Source organism: Microtus pennsylvanicus, chromosome 1, assembly GCF_037038515.1.
Source record: "Microtus pennsylvanicus isolate mMicPen1 chromosome 1, mMicPen1.hap1, whole genome shotgun sequence".
In the NCBI taxonomy this organism is placed as follows: Eukaryota; Metazoa; Chordata; class Mammalia; order Rodentia; family Cricetidae; genus Microtus; species Microtus pennsylvanicus.
In genome coordinates this window covers 83182207-83201625 of record NC_134579.1, presented here as the reverse complement: position 1 = coordinate 83201625, position 19419 = coordinate 83182207, and the positions used below count along the sequence as shown (strand labels likewise).

The following is a 19419-nucleotide window of genomic DNA, read 5'->3' as shown; positions in this document are numbered from 1 at the left end:
TCAACAAGCGGGCAGAGGACATACACCCCACGGTGCCTAACCCCTACAATTTGTTGAGCGGACTCCCCCCGACCTACAACTGGTATACGGTATTGGATTTAAAAGATGCATTCTTCTGCCTGAGACTTCACCCTAAAAGTCAGCCTATATTTGCCTTCGAATGGAAAGACCCTGACTTGGGGATATCGGGGCAGTTAACTTGGACTAGGCTCCCACAAGGGTACAAAAATAGCCCCACCCTGTTCGATGAAGCATTACATAGAGACCTGGCTGACTTTAGGACCCAGCATCCAACACTGATACTGCTTCAGTATGTAGACGACCTCCTGCTGGCGGCCACTTCAGAACAGGAATGCAGGGAGGGAACCAAGGCCTTGTTGCAGGCTCTGGGGGACCTTGGCTACAGGGCTTCAGCGAAAAAGGCTCAGATTTGTCAGAAGCAGGTCACTTACCTGGGGTACCTGATCAAGGAAGGACAGAGATGGCTGACAGAGGCCAGAAAAGAGACAGTCATGAAAATACCCGTGCCTCAGACTCCTCGACAACTGAGGGAATTTCTAGGGACGACAGGATTCTGTCGCCTCTGGATCTCGGGGTTTGCAGAGATAACAGCCCCCTTGTACCCTCTTACTAAACCAGGAACTTTATTTGATTGGGGCAAGGACCAACAGGAGGCATATCAGAAAATAAAACAGGCCCTGCTGACAGCCCCTGCGTTGGGGCTCCCAGACCTGACCAAGCCATTTGAACTGTTTATCGATGAGAAGCAGGGTTACGCCAAGGGGGTCCTAATGCAGAACCTAGGACCCTGACGACGCGCTGTGGCATACCTATCGAAGAAGCTAGATCCGGTGGCCTCCGGATGGCCCCCTTGCCTCAGAATGGTAGCTGCAATAGCAATCCTGACCAAGGATGCGGGCAAACTGACTCTGGGACAGCCACTGACTATTTTGGCCCCTCATGCGGTGGAGGCTCTAGTCAGGCAACCCCCTGACCGTTGGCTCTCCAATGCTCGCATGACCCATTACCAGGCCATGCTTCTGGACACTGACCGAGTCCATTTCGGACCTGTGGTAGCCTTAAACCCTGCAACCTTGCTCCCTCTGCCAGAGGGGGAGGCAGAGCACGATTGCCTCGAGATCCTTGCGGAAATGCATGGAACCAGACCGGACCTGCTGGACCGCCCCCTTAAAGACGCCGACTTCACCTGGTATACGGACGGGAGCAGTTTCCTAAAGGATGGAGAACGAAAGGCTGGGACAGCGGTAACCACCGAGACCGAGGTAATCTGGGCTAAAGCCCTTCCAGCAGGGACTTCCGCCCAACGAGCCGAACACATCGCCCTCACACAGGCTCTTAGGATGGCAGAAGGTAAGAAGCTTAACGTCTACACTGACAGTCGGTACGCTTTTGCTACCGCCCAAATCCATGGGAAAATCTACCGAAGGCGAGGGTTGCTAACTTCTGAGGGCAAGGAAATCATAAACAAGCTTGAGATTCTAGCCCTACTCAAGGCCCTATTCTTGCCTCAAAAATTAAGCATTATGCACTGCCCAGGTCACCAGAAAGGGAATAACCCAGAAGCCCGGGGAAATCGCTTGGCAGATGAAACAGCTAGGCAAGTGGCCCAAGAGACCACCACAACGGCCTTCCCCATACAAGAAGGGACAGAAAAGGCACGGGACCCCCCCAAATATGATAAAAGAGACCTGGAACTTTTAACCCGTCTGGGGGCCTCCTATAACCCAGACACAGGCAAATGGGCTTGGCAAGGAAAGACTGTGATGCCCATGGCATATACCCATGAGATGCTTAGTTACTTGCATAAGCTGACCCACCTCAGTCCCCGCAAGATGAAAACCTTATTGGATCGGCAAGAGAGCCACTTTTACTTGCTGGGCAGAGACAGCATATTGCAGGAAGTTGTAAACAAATGCCAAGCCTGCGCCCAAGTTAATACAGGAAAAACCCGGCTGGGACAGGGAGTGCGGGTACGAGGACATCGTCCTGGAACACACTGGGAGATTGACTTTACTGAAATCAAACCAGGATCATATGGATACAGATATCTGTTGGTATTTGTTGACACTTTTTCTGGATGGGTGGAAGCCTTCCCAACCAAGCACGAAACAGCAAAAATTGTGACCAAGAAGCTGTTGGAAGAAATCTTCCCCAGGTATGGCATGCCCCAAGTGCTGGGCACTGACAATGGGCCCGCCTTTTTCTCCCAGGTAAGTCAGTTGGTGGCCAAACTATTGGGGATTGATTGGAAATTACATTGTACATACAGACCCCAAAGTTCAGGACAGGTAGAAAGAATGAATAAAACTATTAAGGAAACTCTGACCAAATTAACGCTTGCAACTGGCACTAGAGATTGGGTACTCCTCCTTCCTCTAGCCCTCTATAGAGCCCGCAATACACCAGGACCCCACGGGCTCACACCCTTTGAAATACTATATGGGGCGCCCCCGCCCTTCATTAATTTCTTTGACTCCAACATTTCAGACTTTGCTAATAGCCCCTCTCTGGAAGCTCATTTGCAGGCACTCCAGATCGTGCAGAGAGAGGTCTGGAAGCCACTTGCTGCAGCCTATAAGGAACAATTGGACAGACCAGCGGTACCTCACAGCTACCAGATTGGCGATACAGTGTGGGTCCGCAGACATCAGACTAAGAATTTGGAACCCCCCTGGAAAGGGCCCTACACCGTGCTGCTAACCACTCCAACGGCAATGAAAGTTGACGGCATCGTGGCCTGGGTCCACGCCTCCCACGTGAAAGCAGCTCGTGCGGAAGAGGATACAGCAGAACCACCATGGAGGGTCCAGCGCTCTCAAAACCCTCTAAAGATAAGACTTACCCGGGGACCTCATTAACTGTTTTATGGACCCTGTTGGGACTGGGGATGATGGCCCGAGGGGATAGTCCACACCGGGTTTTTAACATAACCTGGAGGATCACTAACCTTATGACAGGAAGGGTCGCCAACACCACTTCCTTGCTAGGAACAACAGCAGACGCGTTTCCAACCCTATACTTTGATCTTTGTGATTTAGTGGGAGAATCATGGAACCCCTCAGACCAGGAGCCGTTCCCCGGATACGGCTGTCACCATCCAGGGGGGCAACATGGGACGAGAAGCAAAGATTTCTACGTATGCCCTGGACAGGATACTAACAGAAATTGTGGGGGGCCAGCAGAGGGATACTGCGCTCATTGGGGTTGTGAAACAACGGGGGATGCTTACTGGAAACCATCCTCAACTTGGGACCTGATCACCCTTAGACAAGGAACCACTCCGGGTTACCTAGGTGGGGGGCCATGGACATGTGGAGGAAAAGCATGTGGCCCCTGTTACGACTCCACCTCCACTACTAATGTCCAGGGGGCCACCCCGGGAGGCAGATGTAACCCCTTGGTCCTCGACTTTACCACACGAGGGAGAAAGGCATCCTGGGACGGACCCAAGTCCTGGGGATTACGCCTCTATCGACGACAGGGGCATGACCTGGTCACCATGTTCTCCCTAACTAGACAGGTAATGAGCGCTGGCCCTCAGCTATCTATTGGACCAAATCCAGTCTTACCCAATCAGAATCCTCCTTCCCGCTCAGTGCCAACATTTCCCCCAGCCTTACCCCGACGGAAAAACAGTCAGCTTATACCAGCACTCCTGATACTGATAGCCTGCCCCCCACGACTAGGGAAACCGAACAGCAGTCTCCACAGTACCAGCAGTCTTCCCAGCACCTCGGGACTGGGGACAGACTGCTCAATCTGATACAGGGAGCATATTTAATTCTCAATGCCACTGACCCCAATAAGACCCGAGAATGTTGGTTATGCTTAATTTCCAGACCCCCCTATTATGAAGGGATAGCGGTGGCAGGTACCTATGCTGTATACACCTCACCACCCACACAGTGTACTGGTCTTCCCCAACACAAACTAACCCTGTCGGAGGTATCAGGAAAAGGACTCTGCATGGGAACAGTCCCAAGCTCTCATCAAACTTTATGCAATACTCTTCAGCCCGTTCCACCTGGTTATTACTTAACCGCACCAAGCGGTACCTACTGGGCTTGTAGCACTGGGCTCACTTCTTGTCTATCAACAACTGTACTAAACCTGACCTCTGATTATTGTGTTTTAGTTGAATTATGGCCTAAAGTTACATATCATGATCCTGACTATGTTTATAGTCATTTTGAAGGAAGACCTCGTTTTAAACGAGAACCAGTGTCCCTGACTTTAGCACTGCTACTGGGGGGGCTAACTGTGGGAGGCATAGCAGCAGGGGTAGGAACTGGGACTTCTGCCCTTATAGCCACCAGCCAATTCAAACAACTTCAAGCCGCAATACATACAGACATCAAGGCCCTAGAGGAATCAGTCAGTGCTCTTGAAAAGTCCCTGACCTCCTTATCAGAAGTTGTGCTGCAAAACCGTAGGGGGCTTGATATACTGTTTCTACAAGAGGGAGGCCTATGCGCTGCCCTAAAAGAGGAATGTTGCTTTTATGCAGACCATACTGGCTTAGTCAGAGACAATATGGCAAAACTGAGAGAAAGACTTAAGCAGAGACAGCAGCTATTTGAGTCAGAACAGGGATGGTTTGAAGGCTGGTTCAACAAGTCTCCTTGGTTTACTACTCTGGTCTCCTCCATCATGGGTCCCCTAATCATTATACTCTTAATCCTACTTTTCGGACCTTGTATCCTAAATCGTTTGGTCCAATTCATGAAGGACAGACTCTCGGTCATACAAGCCTTGGTTCTCACTCAGCAGTATCATCAGCTTAGACAATATGATCCAGAACATGTCAAGAGTGTTCGCTAGTTGAATAAATGATTTTATTCAAATTTACAAAAGGAAATGGGGGAATGTAAGACCCTTACTTAACAGCATTAATTTAACCGCAGCAATAACGCTATTTTATAGGGCTTAAAGTTTGAGCTAAGACAGGGGAGTTTAATTTAGAGATAAGGGCTTTGGTCAGCTTAGGGGCAGGGGCGCTGAGCAAGGCAAGATATCTCTGGTCAACCATCTGGACTGCCAGCAGGGGACTTGGGGTCCAAAAGAAGAATTGCACCCTAGATAGGCCAGGGCAGCATGTATATCTAATTTCTTGGAAACTGCGAAATTGTACTCAGTTTGAACCAGAGCCTTATTTGAATTGCCCAATCAGAACCCTGTAACTATGCATCTCGCTTCTGTTCCTGTGCTTTTGCTTTCCTACCCTATAAAAAATCCACTGTCGCAACTGGAAGGTGCGCTAGTCCCCCGAGTGACTACGCCCCAGGTACCTGTGTACCCGAATAAACCCTCTTGCTGATTGCATCCGCACGTGTGGCCTCGCAGATTCTTGGGGAGGGTCTCCCCAGACTGAAAGCAGCCCACCTTGGGGGTCTTTCAAGCCTATGGGCCCCAGCCCTTCCTACAACCGGGGTTTGCAGCCTCCACCAGGTCCGTACCCCAAACTCACGGAACCCCGGGCAGCAGAAGCAGCACTCCGGGGAACTTGTCACTTTGGGTCCCCGCTAGCCCTGCAGCGCCCGCCTTCTCACTCCCTTATCCTCGGGCTTTTCAGGAAGCGGCGGAACGTGCCGGCCTCCGCCGTCCCGGTCTGCTCACCAGGTTGCTCAGCTGCGCCGCATGTTCCTCGTGATAGTCCAGCCAGGCGAGGGAGCACGGCCGATATTTGTCCACCCAGAGGCTCATGGCAGCTGGAATCCCACCAGTGCTCCAGCCAGCTAGACGAGTTTCCCGCGAGCTCCAAACCGCGCGTCACTTCCGGCAGTGGACGACTTCCGGATTAGAGACTATGGTACCCGAATGGAGCCTGAAATAGTCAACAGCAAAGCGCGCAGCAGCCTCTCCACCCCAGCACGGGAAATTCATGGTGCAATCCTCGTCCCTTTATTCTCACCCTCTGTTACATTTTAGAAAACATTCGATGGAATTAAAGACACATCAATGACAGTCTGAGCATCCAGTCTTAGTGCTTAGGGAGTTTCCTCCATTTCATTAATCCATTCATTTATAAATTCATTCAAATTTATGCCACAGAAATTTATCTTTATTTGTAGAGTTGGTTTTCTCTCTCTTTTTTTTTATACCAAAGAGCTTTTGCCTACATGCATCTGTGAACTGTGTTCTTGGTGCACTTAGAGGTCAGAAGAGGATTTCAGATCCCCTGCCACTGAGGTTACAGATGGGTGTGAACTGCCATGGGAGTGCTTGGGAACTGAACCCAGGTCCTCTACAAGAGCAGCCAGTGCTCTTACCCACTGAGCCATCTCTGCCACTGTTACAGTGGGTAACCTTCAGTAATGTTGCAGGATATAAGATCAACTCAGAAAAATCAGTAGCCCTCCTATATACAAATGATAAAGAAGCTGAGAAAGAAACCAGAGAAACATTACCCTTCATAATAGCCACAAATAACATAAAATATCTTGGGGGTATCACTAAACAAAGAAGTGAAAGACCTATTTGAGTAAGTCTTTGAAGAAATTGAAGAAGATACCAGAAAATGGGAAGATTTCCCATGCTCTTGGATAGTTATGACCAACATAATAAAAATGGCAATCCTACCAAACGCCATCTAGAGATTCAATGCAATCCCCATCAAAATCCCAACACAGTTCAAGTGCTCTGCAATTCAGTTTCCCTGCTACAGTAACCAGTGAGATGACATTTCAGATACAGAGATGACTTCTAGCTCTAATAATACTCAAGGTTTTACATTTTGTATATTACCTACCCAAAAAGACAGAAAATATGTTGTGGGATTCTGTATAAGGGCCAAATTAGGGAAGTTCTCAATGATACATATGTCTTCAAGTCTTGCTGCAGCAGTAGAAAGCAGCTCATGAGAAGCCTCTCCTATCTCCACTCAGGAGTGGTGACTGAGCATCATGTAGAAGGGGACAAAGAACAATTTAAACTTTGAAAAGACTACAAAATAACACACTGACCTTTCTATTTTTAACTTGGATACCTACCATCCTAACAAAAGACAGTTTCTAATGCAGTTTTAAATTGGATACCCATCTGTCCACCCACCAACTCTAAGAGAGTGCTTAGTTTATTGCAAGAAAAAAGTGGACAGAATATTTAAGATGCTGAGTATTTCATAGGAAAGCTGGACAGTGCTGTAAAGAGTCTTTTTACTTGTTTAACACCACCACATAAATGAAATTAGGAGGATTTCCAGGGACAGAGTTGGGACTGTTGTATGATAAAAGACATGTTATCTAGTCTTTCTGTGGAGAGGCAGTGGTTACGCATTTTAAAATGTCGGGGAAAACTATTTCTTCTCATGACAATTTGTCATAATTCAGTAGCATGTCCTTCCCCTAGAGATAGCGAAATATTTTGAAATAATACAGCATTACCGAAGTTCTGATGACTCAGATCTGTACTACTCTTTATCATAATTCACACTATAAAATAGCATTGAAACTACTCTACAAACTAACGTTAAATAAAAAGAGGAAGCAATTACGATAACTGTACCTTTTTTCTTTTTATTGTTTTTATTGAGCAATACATTTTTCTCCCTCCCCAGCCCTTTTCTTGTACTTTTTTTATACTTTTTATACTGTTGGATATTTATAATCAAGCTTTTACTCTAGGGTCTTATTAGAAAAAAAACAGCAACCTTGGTATTTGATGTAAATGTAGTATGCTAAATTCTGAGATAGCCTGAGAAAAAGCTGGAGATATTATTTAATAGTAGAAGTAGACAAGGTTTCTCATCTGCCTTTTAGCATTAAGTTAGTTTGTAACACTCAGATTTATTTTTACATGTATGCCTGTGTGTGAATGTTTTCACACATGTATATGCTCTACATGCATGCTTGGTGCTGAGGTCAGAAGGTATTGGGTCCGCTGGAATTTTAGATTCAAAAGGATGTGAGCCCCCTTATGAAGCTGGGAACCAAACCCAACTGCCCTTAACTACCGAACAATCTCTCTAAACCATAAACTCACACTTCTTAAATTTAGCAGATGAAATGATGTTTTGAGTAACCTATATGAAACAGCCTTATGAAATTTTATCAACTGTTTTGTGACATAAACCAATGGGTGGGACCATTTCAGAGCTTTGAATGAATCCTTCTGACTCTGTTCCCAATATTCCTACTGTAAGTAGATGACAGTGTTGGAGCAGGCCCTTACTCTACAGCTTCCCCATGTGACATACATGGTTTAGGAGTGAGAGGTTGGAAGGCATCTCCAGAATACAAACTTGCAGCTCAGCAGTTCCCCTCTGCTGTGGGCACCCTTTGCTCATGCATTTCAAAGGCAACTTTCAGTGGTTTGCTATTCCGGGATCACAATGTGCAATTGTGATTGGACACCAGGATAGAACTAATGTAGTGCAGAACGAGGAGTTCCTTTCTTTCCAGATCCCTTCTTCATGACATTCTCTTAAATATGACTGTAACAGAAAGTCTTGGTAGTAAAGACAGGAGTAGGTCAGGCCATCCACATCCAAGGTACTACCCTCCTGTGTAGACGTGTGCAGACCTGCCTGGATGCGAAACCGCTGTGTAACCAAGGCTCCTGGAATGTGCAGAAATCCATCTCTGCCCATGAGTTCTGTAGTCACAGGAGAGCAACCCCACATCTGACTCAAGAAAGGCTGTAAAACCGAGGAGTCGAAAATTGATTTTATTCATAAAAATACTCATTATACTCAATAGGAACTTTAGAAAGGGTAGTCAGTATATACAGGGTAGAGACTTAGCCAACTATTAAAACAACAAGAATAAATTATTTAAAAACAAACAACAAAATTTAAACCAAAGCACAGAAAAAAATATCCAAACAAATGAAAACCAAACCCGAACAAGAACCCTTGCTCCAATTAAGCTAAAAATAGTCTCTAGCTCTAGATCCAAAAAATCAATACAGAGCATCTGGCTCCCTAAAGACACCAAAGGTGACCAAACCTCCTCTATAGACCCTTTCTCAGGACTGACGTGCCAGTCCAGGATGTGAAACTGGAGAATCCCCTGACATTTTCTTTATGGATGATCAATGACTAACACAGGTGAGGGATGCTGTAGTCTCTGTACTGCGTTATCTTCACCAACACTTTCCTGTGACATGGAGTCTCCCTCAGCACTCACAGGAGAGGGAATCCTGTTCTTTTCCCTGTGGTGTGCACAGACTACAGCACGGCATCAGTACAGTCTTTCTCGTGAGAGTCCTCACCACATATGGAGGGCGCAGCCGGCTTACTAAAGACATGGAGAGTAAACTGACAGAGGAAGCCTTGCTCAGCAGCATATCCTCCCCATGCTGTTGTGCGCCACTCAGGGTCCACCTGCTGACCAATGTCAGGATTTGGAGTCATTCTTGGTGGGTCCTCTGAATGTCAGGCTTCTTTCTGATGATTTCCTTTCTCCAGGAATAGTGGGTCAGGAATAGAACATGAATCAGATTGGCGATGGATCCCCTGCAGTAGGTGGAGATTTTCCTCACTGGTTATTTCACAGCTACAAGGAGGGGTCTGCTTCTCAGTAGGTGTTGCTGCTCAAGTGGAGATTGTGTGAAGCTTCCTTCAGCCTCCTCAGTTCTCCAAAGCGGAGCTGTCAGAGAAGGAAAGGCAATCAGATGCATAGGAAGCCTCATTGAACCACAGCCTAGACAAAACCAGGGACTGTCCACACATGGGAAACAAACATCAAGGAAGAAAACCCACCCCATGAATGCCAAGGTTGCAGGGGACAGGAGTCAATGGTGGCTCATTGGCCTGGCACACTCAGGGCTCCTGCTGCAGCAGGTCTGTCTGCAGGAGGCTCTCATCCTGGACTGTGGCCAGATCATGCTGGAGGTTTTCATCTTAGGGGAGGAAATGGGTGGAACACAGGTCTGTTAAGGACCTGCCCTGTCAGCTTTTGAGCTCTCACCAGCTCTACTCAACTGGGAAATCCAGCATTACATTTGAGCTGGGCTCATTCACTCCTTGCTTCTTCAAGGATAAGTCAGCACCTGAGTTTCTTTTTTCTCCACCTTTAAAACTGCTAGAAAGTGAGCTGAGAAATACACACTGTGGTGAACTAGAAAAACAGCCCATTACTCCAATAGTTTAGATACATTCTTTTGAAAAAAACAGCAGTATAGCAATGTCTGGGTCACAGGCATTGACCCAGATGCCAGGAAACTGTGAGCAACCTGGGAAATTACTGTATGAGGCCCTGAAGAGGCGCAAAGACAACACTGCAGTGAAGGCTGGGCTTATTCCTTCAGCACAGAAACTTCCTTGGATTCAACATGTCAAACTCTAAATGTGATTTTTATTCCAGAGAAACCTTACAGGAAACAGATGCAAACTGCAGAGAACCCATAATCAATAAGAAGGTGCTGTATGCTAATCTGCCCAAGTGTAGGATTTTATCTCTAAAGCTGATACTCCTGGAGGAAAATAAAGTGGCAGGAGGAGACACCATCTTCCACAAATAACACTGCCTCTATTAGGTCTGGGACTACCATAGGAAGGATCAATGCACTCAGAACACACGAGAGCACTCAGAATTGAAGAAGTGCACACAATTGAGAAAGATTAAGGATAACACATATTGCTTCCTGTGCAGACATTTCTGTTGACTGAGACAGCCCAATACTCTCAGATGTTCTTTCCCTGGCTTTGACTGAAAAGTCATGCAAATGGCCAGGAACCCAAATAGGACAGAGATTCACGTACTAGGGAACTACTTGATATAACTCCCTCTTCGTGGCCTGGGATCCTACCTCATCTGGGAGACAGCGAAGGGATTCTGCAGCTTTTCAGCCATTTCTATATGTTTGGTGACCAGATCTCTCAGCATCAGCAGGAATTGTCGTCTTTCCACCAATATATCCTGTTTCTGTTCATTAGAAGATTTTGTTCTTAGTGGAAGGTTGAACACTCACATGCACACACACACACACACACGCACACACACACACACACACACACTCACTCCTCAACGCACACTTCTGGATATACATGTACAAGAACATACACATTCAGCAAAATAACAAGAATTAATCATTTGATATTTCTCTGTATCAATGGTCTCATTTCCTTAATAAAAATACACAGAATGACAAAATGGATCCATTTTTCTTCTGCATACAAGAAACAAACTTCAACATCAATTACAGACATTACCTCTGGGTAAGGAATTGGAAAGAAATCTTCCAAGCAAATGTACCTAAAAGACAAGCTGGTGTAGCTATTTTAATACCTAACAAAATCGACCTCAAACCAAAATTAATCAAAAGACATGGGGAAGGACACACCACAAACATAACATTTTAATTTTTTTTAATTTTTCGAGACAGTGTTTTTCCATAGATTTGGACCTTGTCCTGCAATTAGCTCTTGTAGACTAGGCTGGCCTTGAGCACAAGGAGATCTGCTTCCCTCTGTTTTTCAAGAGCTGGGATTAAAAGTCTGCACCACCACCACCTGGCCATCATTTCAATTCTTAACATGTATGCCCTAAGTAAATTTTTAAGATAAACATTACTATAGCTTCTATAGCTTAAAACACATATTGATTTCCACATGCTAATATGGAAATTATTACCAAAAATAATCTCAGTCTCACCAATGTGCATGTCATCAGTGTGCAGGTCATGCAGACAAAAATTAATAAACTCTGGATTAACTGAAGTTTTTATTTATTTATTTATTTATTTATTTATTATGCATACAATATTCTGTGTGTATGCCTGCAGACCAGAAGAGGGCACCAGACCCCATTAAAGATGGTTGTGAGCCACAATGTGGTTGCTGGGAATTGAACTCAGGACCTTTGGAAGCACTCGGGAGGCAGAGGGAGGCGGATTTCTGTGAGTTCGAGACCAGCCTAATCTACAAGAGCTAGTTCGAGGACAGGCTCCAAAACCACAGAGAAACCATGTCTCGAAAAAACCAAAAAAAAAAAAAACCCAACAAAAACAAAGCACAAAAGTATAATCTACTGACCTTGGACATTTGGTTCAAGCATCAATTATTTAACTATTTAGACTAAGTTTGAGCTTGTGATGCAAACCTTTAATCCTAGCTACTCAGAAACTGAGATAGAGGGACTAAACATTAAAGTCTGGACTGAACTCCACTGTGAGTTCAAAGCTAATCTTTGGAATGTAGTGTGATCATATCTCAAGACTTTAAAAGGATTTGGTGATATATCTCATTGTTAGAATGTGTAACAAACATGAGCAAAGCCCAGGTTTAATGTTATTTTAATAATTAGATCAAATAACCATGGGAGAACTGCTATTTTCTGAAGGGAAATTAAGGAGGAGTGGACCCGGGGTCCGGGGAGCAGGGGAGCATGGGGTGAATGACTGGGAGGAGGGAAGGAGTTTCAACTGATGAAACATGAGAGAAGATAAAAAATGTAGACAAGAACCACCCCTTTGACATTTACACGGGGATTTTTTCCTTCAAAGCTGTTTCCAACCATTGATCTCACAAGATGCTAAATCCTTAGAAAGTCTTGGAATAATCACAGAAATCAACAATGTACAGGATGTTAGTGAGCTATTGGAAAAGTGGATGGATGATCACGTGTGTGAGTGTGTGTGTGTGTGTGTGTGTGTGTGTGTGTGTGTGTATTACTACTGATGGTGGACAGCCTGCCCACATTGCTGCAGCCTACCTTATCCAACTCATCACATAGCTCACAGAACTTCTCATCGGTCTTTTCATAGAGATTCTTCACCTTCTCACAGGCCACTTGCATTGAAATCTGCTCCCTCCATAGCTTTCGGTTCTCCTCTCTCAACATGCTCACTTTTTTCTTCAACTGAGTTCGCTCATTCAGGAGCTGGTTGTGGAGGATGCTGAAACATCACAAAAACACATTGAGACCTACCTAGCCTCCATCTCCCACATCACCCATGCAAAATCCCATGTCCCCAGACAGCCCTAGACCAGAGCCCACAGTCACCATGGCAGGATACACTAGAGGCTGTCAAATGTCAGAGAATGGCCAAATTACAGAAAGACTCAGACTGCTTTTGAAAACTGTTACAATAAAAGAAATGCATGTACTTCTGAGAGCAGGGTTTGCCTCCTACCACATGTACTTAACTGTCCATGGTATTGGGAAAGCATCAGCAGGTTGAGAGGTAGAAGACAAACATTCTGTGCGGGAGGACAGCAGACCCAATTGAAATATATTCTATCTATGGGTAGAATGTGATCACCTCTGTAAACCCCTACCAGAGCCCCCAAGACCAACAAATGACTGACACCTTTATCATGGTACAAATAGATTTTCTATCGAGAGGCTCCCGAGCCTGGCAGGACAATGTTGTGATGGGCTCACAGATACTTCAGTCTTAGCAAAACTAGTCCAGTAGGTCCAAGTCAAGAGCATAAGACAGACTGCTTTTTATAGGGAGACAGGCCAAAAGGAAAGTCCTCACTTTGGTTCAAAGACAAAAACATGGCAAAAGCAGTCACTGCCAAGGAATAGAGTCCCAGGGAAGTCAGTCACTCACCTGTCAGAGACAGTTTCCTCAGTCAGCTCCTTGCAATTGTACAAGGCCTCTCTCATCTCCATGGGGAATTTCTGTAGATCCAACATCACTTTCTTATGCTCCATATTCACCATCTCCAACTCAAAATTTAGCCTGTATTAGGGCATAGCCCCAGAGCAAAGAACCCCGTGAATTCTGGACTTAATGATCCTATGATTTCAGGCTGTGCCCTAAACTACCGAGCACAGTCAATGTCACTGATAGCTATGAACGAGGACAACCTGGTGCTGTTTAAACTTGCTGATGTGGCCCCAGACCAGCAATCAGGGGTGCAAAGGGAGTGATCCAGAGCTGCATGAGTTCCATTAATGGGCCTGGAATAGAATAGTTAAGTCCTAGGGAGCCTGTGTCACAAGTCTGATCCCACCAGAAATCTATGATAATGTTGTTCCCGTCTTCAGAACGGGGATTTTTGATCCTAGGTTCCTATTGTTACTTGGATGTCTAAAGCACAAAATCAGTGTTAACAGCGAGCAGACCTGACTTAAGGATAGATATATAAGTCTCCAGTGGATTCCAATGGGCTGCCAAGGTGAGCACACGGGCCAGGAGCACCATCACTGGTCATAGTGGAGTTCCCTGACCCTAAGGGAACTTAGTGGGATCACCTGGAAACTGTGGCACAGAAAGAACCACATACTACAGACCCCCAACTGCTAGGACACACACACACACACACACACACACACACACACACACACACACGGAGGATGCCAAATAAATGTAGGCAGGCAGAATTGTCTCAGAATATAAGAAATCAGACTAGAGAGGAGCAGTGATGAAGTTCAGACCACAAGTCACACACTGAGATGCACCAAGACGACTAGGCCCCTGCAGCTGCTCCCAGGAGCAGCCAGTACTCAAGCACCTGCTGGTTAAGCACAAAGACTCACCATAAACTCACTGCACCTAGCATCGTCCACAAGCCAATACCTGTCAAGGCCTCATGAAATGTATGCTGAGAGCTCACAACTATTGCCCCATCCCCAGATTGATCCAGGACACAGGCTCTGCTTTTTATTTGGAGGAATCACACAGCCTGTGTCCTGATATCACTCCTTCCCAGGGTTCAGCTTTGCCTCTCAGATGCCCTCAGGAACTAGACAAAATGGCTACCTGTTGTTCAAATCCTTGTTGGTATAATTAGCCAGAATTCCACGAAGTTCATTCCTTTCTTGGGTCATCATCTGAAGCTGCAGGGTCAGCGTATCCACCTTGTTCATCCGCTGCTCCTGCCCAGTAACAGAGTTTGGGGTTGATGTTTTTCCAGCACTCCCTGCAGGTAGATAAATATTAGTGAATTTATGCAGTAGTATGGCACAGGACCAGGAGAGATCATGTTGAGTTCGAAGAAGAGGCCAAGGAAGAGTGAATGCATGGAACATAGTGAAGGATCAGGACAACTCCTCAAACTGGGAGCCCATAAGCCATGCCTCTGTCTCCACTCACTGTGGCTAGCTATGTGTATCAGCCCCTACTGCTGCCCCACTGGCCCTGAAAGGCATATGTCACCCAGCCATGCTGCTTTGGAAATATCAACTCATTTCTGATGTGATACAGAAAATTCCTGGAGTCTCCAGTGCTTAGAGACTCTCAGTCTCTTAGTGTGGCCTGGAATAGAAGTAACTGAATGTCTGAGACCCTGGTGCATAGATGGGGAATTTCCCATGGGATACTCACAGAACCTAAAGAAATCACTGATGATGAGTTGTAGCAACAACCTACTCTCACACCCCATTAGTCTGTGCCTCCTGCTGGTCTTTGCCACTCAAAATAAAATTAAGGAACTCACAGAACAGCAGCTGTAACCTTGACAACTCCTGGATCTCTGCCAAACTAACTAGCAGCAATCCTTCACTATGGGTCTGCACTTTAGTAACCTAGAGAAGCAATATAGAACCATCTCTTCCAAGATCCCAGCTACTAAACCCCATTTCTGTAAGGTCCAACTCAACCCCCAACCTCCTCCTTCGAAAGTCAGATTCTCTGCCAACCAGTGTGCTCAATCTTGCCATTGTGTCTTCTGGTGAACCCTATATGCACATAATTGATGTGGGAGTGATTTCTTATTAATAAAAAAATTGCCTAGACCCATTTGATAGGCCAACCCTTAGGTAGGCGGAGAAAACAGAACAGAATGCTGGGAGAAAGAAGCTGAATCAGGAGTCGCCATGATTCTCCCACTCCAGGCAGACGCAGGTTAAGGTCATTCTTGGTAAGCCAGCTCGTGGGCTACACAGATTAATAGAAATGGGTTAGATCTATATGTAAGAGCTAGCCAATAAGAAACTGAAACTAAAGGGTCAGGAAGTGTTTAAAAGAATACAGTTTCTGTGTAATTATTTCGGGTAAAGCTAGCCGTGCCCGGGACGCTGACCCGCCCCTCCTATTTCAACACAAAATGATTGCCCCAAGAACACAACACTGTTGATTTCAAAAAAAAATGCCAACGACTCTTTAGGATACAGCAGAATGTCCAGAGAACGGACTGTTAGGGTCACTGCCAACTGCCATCACTTATCTCATAACCGTCTCTTCCCAAGTTCACCAAAAGCCAAGCTGGCTTTTCCAGGTGCCTTCCCTGAGATGCAGGGGTAGTTCGTCAGCAGCTCTCTGATAGTTAGACTCTAATTAATTTTAATTTAATACTTCATCATTTATGGAGGTCAAGACTCATTTTCTAAACATTCCCAAGAAACGGCTCTTCACCTCCGAATCAAAAAGTTGGGAAGTGAAGGATACTAAGAAATCAGCTCATGTTGATGTGGAATGAAGTTCAGTTTCATGAAGTGAATGAGTACCTCAGGAAATATCCACAGGGCTGTTACAATGTGTGGTGGTGATGTCGATTGTGGGTGACCCGTCAGACCAAAGATAAGTCACATGGGTAATGATGAAAATTTCCCCCAAACTTCAGCATAGCACCTTCCATCCATCATGATGTTAGCAAAGGTGAGATCACCTAGTGACAGGACAGGCTGGAGACACCTAAGGGCATCCACAGGTGAGCCCTCACTCACCAAGAACAGACACTTGCAGGGAGAGTGATGGCTCATTCCTGCACTCAAGTTAAAGTTAAAGTCAAGTTAAAGATGACTGGCTATTGAGATTCAGGAACTCAGAAACCTTAGGGGTCACTGACATGCAGCAATACCCAATAGTTCCTACCCTGCAAGTGGATGTGAGGTAAAATTTGAGATCCTCCAGCTTTGGCCAGAGGATTTTACTCTCCCTGTTATTAGTGACCCCCAATCAAAAGAAATCCAGTGTGGGTGAAGCTCAGTGCTGTAACTGAAACCTCATTCATCCCTCTCTCCTTCCTTCCCACTCAGAGTCAAAGCAGAGGGCCCTAGCACAGCAGCTGCAGGGTTGACCATTACTGGCTCTCTGCCAATCTAAGCATCAGAAACCCTAAACTCCAGGTCTGCTCTTTAGTAACAGAGAGAAGCAAGATAGATTCATTACCTCCACGAAGCTCTAAGATCATGTGACTCACTATGAAAAACCAAGCTGAAGCCTTCTACCATCAAGAAACTCCCCATTCCTTCCCCAGGACTCACTGCGTTCTCCCCAGAACCATTTATGTCTTGATGAGCGACACTGAGGTTGAAGGCCATCTTCCTTCTGCCTCCCTCTAGTCTCGTTATGCTCTCTCTTCTGTCTCCCAAGGAGCCTGCTCAGTCTTGCCAACATGGCTACATCCAAAACCAGTAGGCAATGAACAGATGCCCCACAGGCAGTTGGTGTTGCCACAACACTGATGACATCACAGAGAATCAGGGCTCTCCAGGATACAACAGAATGTCCAGGGAGAGGTCTGCTGCTGTCCATGGTACAGCCATTACCTCTGACTCATTTCCTCACTCCAAAATGACCTTAAACTATGCAGCCATATCAGGAGCCTCTCTGGGGTCAAAAAGGGAAAAGGAAGCTCTTATACAGGTAGTAATAAAAAATTTCCCCTGGAGAATCAGCAGAACTCACTCAGGCTATACGGTAGTGAGTGAAGATGTGATTCACTCTTGACGTGTCTGGTTGGAGTCACATGAGGCCAGATGATCCCTCAGATATTTAGAAAAAACAGCCCTAGAAACAATATGATGGTCCAAACCTTGAATCAATATACTGAGGCAAGAGCAGTGACAAGTCAGAGGTCTGTCGGGGCTGTGTAGAGGCACCCTAAGTTGGAAACACACATGCACATGCACACACATACAGATAGAAGAGGCACACAATCATGGGATAGAATATGATGTACATCACTGCTATGGTCCTTCTATCAGCAAACAAAAGCCAAATTCCTTGGCCTAGAGCCAGGTGTTATGATATATGTGCTTGTTAATGGCTTTGGGTACAATACCCATTAGGAGATCATGAGAAGGATAGGCATTTGGAGAGGCTTGGGGTTATTAAATCAAAGAGTTTGGTTATAACCTAACCTCAATTTTCTATTTCGGACAGTTCTTGTAAAGAGGATCCAGCCCATCGTTATGCTTGAATGCATTTTCTCCAGATCTCTGGACTTTCTCAACAGAAGCATGTTCCTTAGAACTTAGGGCTGATGTGGTCTGTCAGGAGATCTGTGCCATTTCAGATATGGAAGCCCTAAGCAGGTGAATGTGATTAGCAACTTTTTTTTTCTAAATAGGGTGTTGTAGAGACCAACAAGTTGAGAAACAAGCATTTTCTTTATCCATTCTTAGGTTTAGAGATATCTAAGTTGTTTTGACGTTCTAGCTATTACAAATAAATTTTCTATGAACACAGTTGAGTATTATTGAACTTCCTTTGTGTAAATGCCCTAGAGTGGTATGGCTAGTCTTGAGGTAGATTGATGACAAATTTTCTGAGAAATGGCCATACCTTTTCCCAAAGGGGCTGTATAAAATTTGTCTTCCCTTCAGCATATGAGAATTATTCCCCCTTGTTCCACTTCCTTACCAGAATAAGCTGTCATTAATATTTTTGATCTTATCCATTCTCATTGGTTTAAGATGGAACCAAGAGTTATTGTGATTCTCATTTCTCTGATGGCTAAGAATGTTGAACAGTTCTCTAAGTGTATCTTGGCCCCTTGATATTCTTCTGTTGAGAATTCTTTCTTCGATCTTTACCCCATTCTAATCGAATAATTTGTTGGTCTATTTTGATGCCTAATTTCTACATTTATTTATATATTTTGGAGATCAGCCCTCTGTCAGATGTGGAGTTAGTAAAGATATTTTATATTTTCTAGACTCTCGTTTTTTTTTCTTATTGACAGTGCCCTTTGCCTTACAGAATATTTTCAGTTTAATAGGGTCCCATTTATTAATTGTTGATCTCACTGTAAATGCTTTTGGTGATCTATTCAGAACCTTGTCTCTTGTATCAATGGCTAATGGAATTGATGTTGAGGGTCTTTGGTCCACTCGGATTTGAATTTTGTTCAAGGTGATAGATTTGTTTGAGTTCTTCTACATGCTGACTCTAGTATTGCCAGTACATTTGTTGATGATACTCTCTTCTATTGCATTGTATATTTTTGATTTATTGTCAAAAATCAGGTGTTCACAGATGTGTGGGCTTATATAAGGGACTTTAATTTGATTTCATCGTCAAACCTGTTTATTTTAAGCCACTATCATGCTGTATGTATTTTTATGGCTCTGTATTAGAGCTTGAAAACAGGAAGTTCATTTACTCTACAGGATTGTTTTAGATATCTGGGTTTTTACATTTATCCGTATGAAGTTGAGTAGTTTTTCTTCATGTCAATAAAGAATTTTCTTGGAATTTCATTAAGATGAGTTGATTTGAATCTGTAGATTGCTTTTGGTAAGATGGCCATTATTACTCTATACATTTCTCTATATCTTA

At 44.9% G+C, this 19419-nt stretch overlaps 1 protein-coding gene and 1 pseudogene across 1 annotated transcript in view; one reads left to right on the top strand and one right to left on the bottom strand.

Annotated features, from left to right (window-relative positions):
• Positions 1 to 5724, bottom strand: part of LOC142840108 (replication factor C subunit 3-like) — a 35649-nt gene extending 29925 nt beyond the window's left edge. Inside the window, exon 1 of the mRNA XM_075956579.1 lies at positions 5638 to 5724. Within this exon, the coding sequence (XP_075812694.1) occupies positions 5638 to 5724 (87 nt within the window). The remainder of the gene's footprint in view (positions 1 to 5637) is intronic.
• LOC142847571 (replication factor C subunit 3-like) overlaps positions 1 to 19419 on the top strand; it is a 204159-nt pseudogene that overhangs the window by 100169 nt on the left and 84571 nt on the right.